This window comes from Oryza glaberrima, chromosome 3 (genome assembly GCF_000147395.1).
Source record: "Oryza glaberrima chromosome 3, OglaRS2, whole genome shotgun sequence".
NCBI lineage: Eukaryota > Viridiplantae > Streptophyta > Magnoliopsida > Poales > Poaceae > Oryza > Oryza glaberrima.
The window spans coordinates 3,547,244-3,551,962 of NC_068328.1; the positions used below are offsets into that span (position 1 = coordinate 3,547,244).

Genomic DNA, 4,719 nt, shown 5'->3' on the forward strand with positions numbered 1-4,719 from the left:
TGGCACTGTTTTGTGCCTTAGCTGCCATCTCGCCAATCACTTTCAGACAGGCAAACTAGCCAAGCCCGGTTCAGTCAACTGTAGCTGCCAGTGAGGTGATAAGGCCGATGCAGATGGCGACGTAGATGTACTGATGTGCAGTACGTACGACACACTGAGCCAAGAGCAGGTAGAAGAGGAAAATATATACCCATATATAACTTCACTACAATAGAAAATATATAATGCAAAGTTTATATACAGTGTAAACCCTAAAAAGTATTGTAGGATAAAAAGTAATATATATATATATATCGTAGGATAAAAATAAACGCTTAAGATTTACGCTGCATATGGAGTCCTTATTTCAATATTTTTGTTCACTAAGCCTAGTTCTTTTCAACTGAGATTCACCAGTTTATTGTTATGGATTATTTACTTTACACCCCTAAAAAAAAACTACTGCATTGCTTGGACCAATTGTTTCGAGCTACTATTTGTTAAGTTTATTTCTTAGGTTATTTAATTTATTCCTATAATTATCACTATAACTAGATAATTCATGACCATATTCTCGTCAAGTAATGAAATCTACAAAGTTTTGACATTAACGGAGAGACAACTTCTGAATAACTATACTAGATCTACATGCACAAGCCAGCTGCGTGAATCTTGTAGTCACTAGTCACGAACCAAATAGTAGCTAGACATGGTCAAAATTAACCTAACTTTGTTGTGTGACAAACTGTGGCGATGTAACAAAAAACTTAATTTCAAAGATGAAGGGGGCCAACAAGATATGTAGACAGAGCTGCCAAATTTAAATATTGCTGGTGTCCATGCTTTTCTGTTCTTTCTAAATGGCCTTGATTGCATTGTAGGGTTGCATGCATGCACGAGCTAGGATTAATGCACGGATCAACCACACACTGCTTAATTTAACTGTTGAAAACTTTGGTCCATTTCTTTTCCTTTTCTACCAAAAAAAGAAGAAGAAAAGTTTCTTCCAGAAACATGTACATGTGTTCTTGCCTTCACACAAGTACGTACTGTTCAGTATGTTTGCACGAGCTTATGTGTCAAAAACCTAGCCAAACATCAATGGAATTAATTATAGGGTACAACTCAATTGTGTGATTGCTAGAGCGAAATTTAATGAACATTTTTCTCAACACAGGGACATGATCCACACAGATTAGGGGAAGAAAGAAGAATCACCATGCACCTATACACAACAAACACTGCCTCACAAAGTTCACAGATTTATGTATGTAAAGAAAAAGGGGGAAAAAAAAAGAACCCAATAAATAAAAAAATAAATAAAAAGTGACAGAATATACTACTACTGAACTCCAAAATCTAACCCTACGTACGTCGTTCCATCTCACTCGCTTATTCATCTACAAGTTCCTTCGATTCGATCTCCTCTTCAAACCCAAGAGAAAAATTCAATGCATTCATCACCTCAATACTCGTAGCTAGCATCATCATCATACACAACCTTCTCATTGTTCTTCCCAATTAAGCTTGCTCGATCTCTCCAAGAATTAATCCAAATGCATGCGTCTGAATCCTCCACACACGTGCATGCGCTTGCGTTGGTGTGTGATCATCGTTAATTCATCACCCCGTACATACTGTCGATCGCTTCATCACTGCAAGATAGTTTGTTGTTGCCAATGGTTGTTTGGTTGGTTGGTTGGATCCATGGATCGATCGATCAGTGGAAGTGCTGGTGATCGGGCCATGGCCAGAACGGCGGCGGCTCGTCGACGCCGCAGAGCAGGTTGCCGAAGCTGGCCGTGTCGACGGACGCCGCCTGCACATTGCCGCCGCCGCCGTGGTGCTCCATCTTGGGTCCGCCGGCGCCGCCCGACGAGCTGTGGAGGAGCTGGTCGATGTCGACGCCACCGCCGCTGGCGGGGCGGGCGATGGAGGTGTAGAACGGGATCATGCCGCCACCGCCGCCGCCGCCGCCATGGTGGTGGTGGTGCGCGGTCGGGGCGGCGTCGAGCGCGGCGGCGTCGGGCGGCGGCGTGCGCGAGATGTCGAGGTTGATCTCGGAGCTATTCTCGCTGCGGTTGCTGCACGACGCCTCCGTCTCCTTGTTCAGGTTTATCAGCTCCGACGCCGCCTCCCTCCCCTTCAGCGCCACTATCTGCATTTTATCACATTTCCTTCTTAATCATTCAGTAAAACAGTACTAATTAACAAAAGCAACACGAACTAGTACTATTAGTTACAAGGTATATCTAGCTAGCTATACTTCTACTAGTACGTTTTTTGCACCGATCATCTATCGATGCCCAATCATAGAAGTACTAATTGTGCTTTTTTTTTTCTCTTTCTCTCCGGGTACACAAACACGCATCATTGCAAATCTGATTGTTGAGAAGAAGAAGAAGTGATCTCAGGAAAAAGGCAGCAGCACATGCAACACTGCGACCAGGCACAGAGAGATGCGATGCATGCCCGGCCCCAAGAGCTGGTAGTACTAGCTAGTACTACTACACTTGCCAACGAGGCTGGCCGTGTGATGAGGCCATTGACTCCACCACAGCAAAAGCACCAGCAGCTACCACCCAAACCTGCACTGCCTCCGACGATCAATCCATCCATCGATCGATCGATACATCGATCTCACCAGCTTGATGACGACGACGAGCACGAGCAAACGCTGCATATTCTGCTGAACTTTTCGCGAGAAAAAGCTATAGCTACTGCTGCCGTCGTCGACGTACTCGTGGTGGTGAGAAAGGCACCGATTCCAACAACCTTTCTGCCAACACTGAAACCCACATGGATCTCCGTTCCTGCCAACGCAGGCAGCAGCAGCAGCAGCAGCAGGGAAGATCGACATCACCAACCAATCATTGAGCTTGGAAAGCCCCGGGAAAATTAATCATGGACAAATTAAACACAACACGCATCATCCACGATCACGCAGATCTATGGATCAAACGCTCGAATGCGTAATTGGATTGATTTTGATTAGTTAGTTACCTCGGCTTGGAGCTTCTTGTTGTGGTTGAGGAGCGCGTCGTTCTCGGCCTTGACGGCGTCGAGCTGGCGCTTGAGCGCGTCGTAGTCCTTCTCCAGCTGCTTGGTCTTCCACCTCGCGCGGCGGTTCTGGAACCAGATGGCCACCTGACGCGGCTGCAGCCCGAGCGCGCGGGCGAGCTGCATCTTCCGCTCCGGCTCCAGCTTGTTCCCGAGCTCGAAGTTCTTCTCCAGCGTCCGCACCTGCTCCACGTTCAGCCGCCGCTTCTTCTCCCCGGCCTGCGACCCGTCGTCCGACAGCTCGTCCTCGCCGCCGCCGTTCACCTCGTCGCCGCCGCCGCCGCCGTCGCCGTACGACATCGGCCGCTTCCCCAGCATTGGCGCCATGCCTCGGAATTCTTGGAGGGACGGGCATTGAGCGGAGGACGGCAAGAACGGGTTGTGCGGGTGCGGTGGCGGCGGCGGAGGAGGACCCAGGTGGTGGTGATGCTGCTGCTGCTGCTGCTGCTCATGGTGGTGGCCATGGTGGCCATGGTGGTGGTGGTGGTGGTGTTCTTGCGGGTCGTGAGGCGGCGCCGCTTGCTGCTGCGCCATGTGGAGGAGGAAGTTCGGAGGGAAGAAGGAGGAAGGGGAGGACGCCATGCCATTGCTGGCCATTGTCCTCAACTCGATCTCCTTAGCTCATCAAGCGAGGAAGGCGAGGCGCATCGCGAGTATTTGAGAGTGAGAGCTTTGTGTTGTGTGTGTGTGTGTGAGAGAGAGAGAGAGAGAGATGGCTATAGATGTGGGAATGGAAATTTAACAAGATGTTGTTTATCAAAAAGAAAAAATAATAATAATATTGGGGAATTTTAGTTTTGCAAAAAAAAATCTGGAATAAATTTATTGTTTTTGAGAGTATCAAAAAAGAAAATTGCTCTAGTAGCTAGCAGACAATATTGCTTAAGATATATGATATGCCAGCAAAGAGTACCACAAAGGACCATGCTTCCTAAAAGGTAACCCCTCAAGATGAGTAGGATGGTAGCTTCTACTGTTCCTTTATTTTTCCTTTATGAACTAGCTAGTAGCATGTATACATTTGCTAGCTAGTACTACCTCTTTTCTTAGCTTTCTTAGACCCCTTTAGATAAGTTTATACAGATGAAATGAACCTAATTTTTTTTAAAAAAAAGAACTAGCTTACATCCCCTTGAGTTGGAGGCTCCAAATGCAGCAGCAGGATTGACATGGTTCTGGGAATTGTTGACAAAAGAATCTGAAAGCTACATTGATGATGATGACTGCCATGATAATTTACAAATCATTTCCAACCTGATGATCAAATGATCAGTAGCGTATCTCACTCTTCATCATAGCCACTGCTGCCAGGTGCAATTATGGTTTACATGCATATGAGATGAGATGAGAAGAAGTTTGGAGCAGCAGCAAGTATGTGTAATAGAAAGCCAAGTACAATATATCCCTTGGGAATTATTGACTCCAACTATTCGTGTAGTCGAAATCTTTCCTAGACACATTTATTACAGAACTAGGACATCCATTCATTTACGGTTTTGGCTCATGCAGCATGGTTCAAAGCTTCAACACTTCCATCAATTTTTAGGATATCAACTACTCCAGTTTAATTTACTCAGACAAACAAGAAAAAGGACCAAACAAACTCCAGTACTTAACTCTCTTCTGGACAGTTATACCCCCACCCCCCAAAAGTAAAATAAAATATAGAATGGCATTTTG

At 46.0% G+C, this 4,719-nt stretch overlaps 1 protein-coding gene across 1 annotated transcript; it reads right to left on the minus strand.

Moving 5' to 3' along the window:
* Positions 1 to 1,127: 1,127 nt before the first annotated feature.
* Positions 1,128 to 3,765, minus strand: LOC127768906 (homeobox-leucine zipper protein HOX21). Its single transcript, XM_052294578.1, has 2 exons — positions 2,983 to 3,765; positions 1,128 to 2,137 (listed from the first exon to the last, which is right to left on the minus strand). The coding sequence occupies exons 1-2, from the start codon at positions 3,634 to 3,636 to the stop codon at positions 1,700 to 1,702; spliced, it is 1,092 nt and encodes a 363-aa protein (XP_052150538.1). The 5' UTR covers positions 3,637 to 3,765; the 3' UTR covers positions 1,128 to 1,699.
* Between the last annotated feature and the right edge of the window lie 954 nt (positions 3,766 to 4,719).

Bases quoted from the DNA above. Each gene is read 5' to 3' on its own strand.
- LOC127768906 (XM_052294578.1), bottom strand. From the start codon at position 3,636: ATGGCCAGCAATGGCATGGCGTCCTCCCCTTCCTCCTTCTTCCCTCCG. The intron at 2,138-2,982 runs GTAACTAACTAA...GATAAAATGCAG, and splicing joins ACAAGAAGCTCCAAGCCGAG to ATAGTGGCGCTGAAGGGGAG.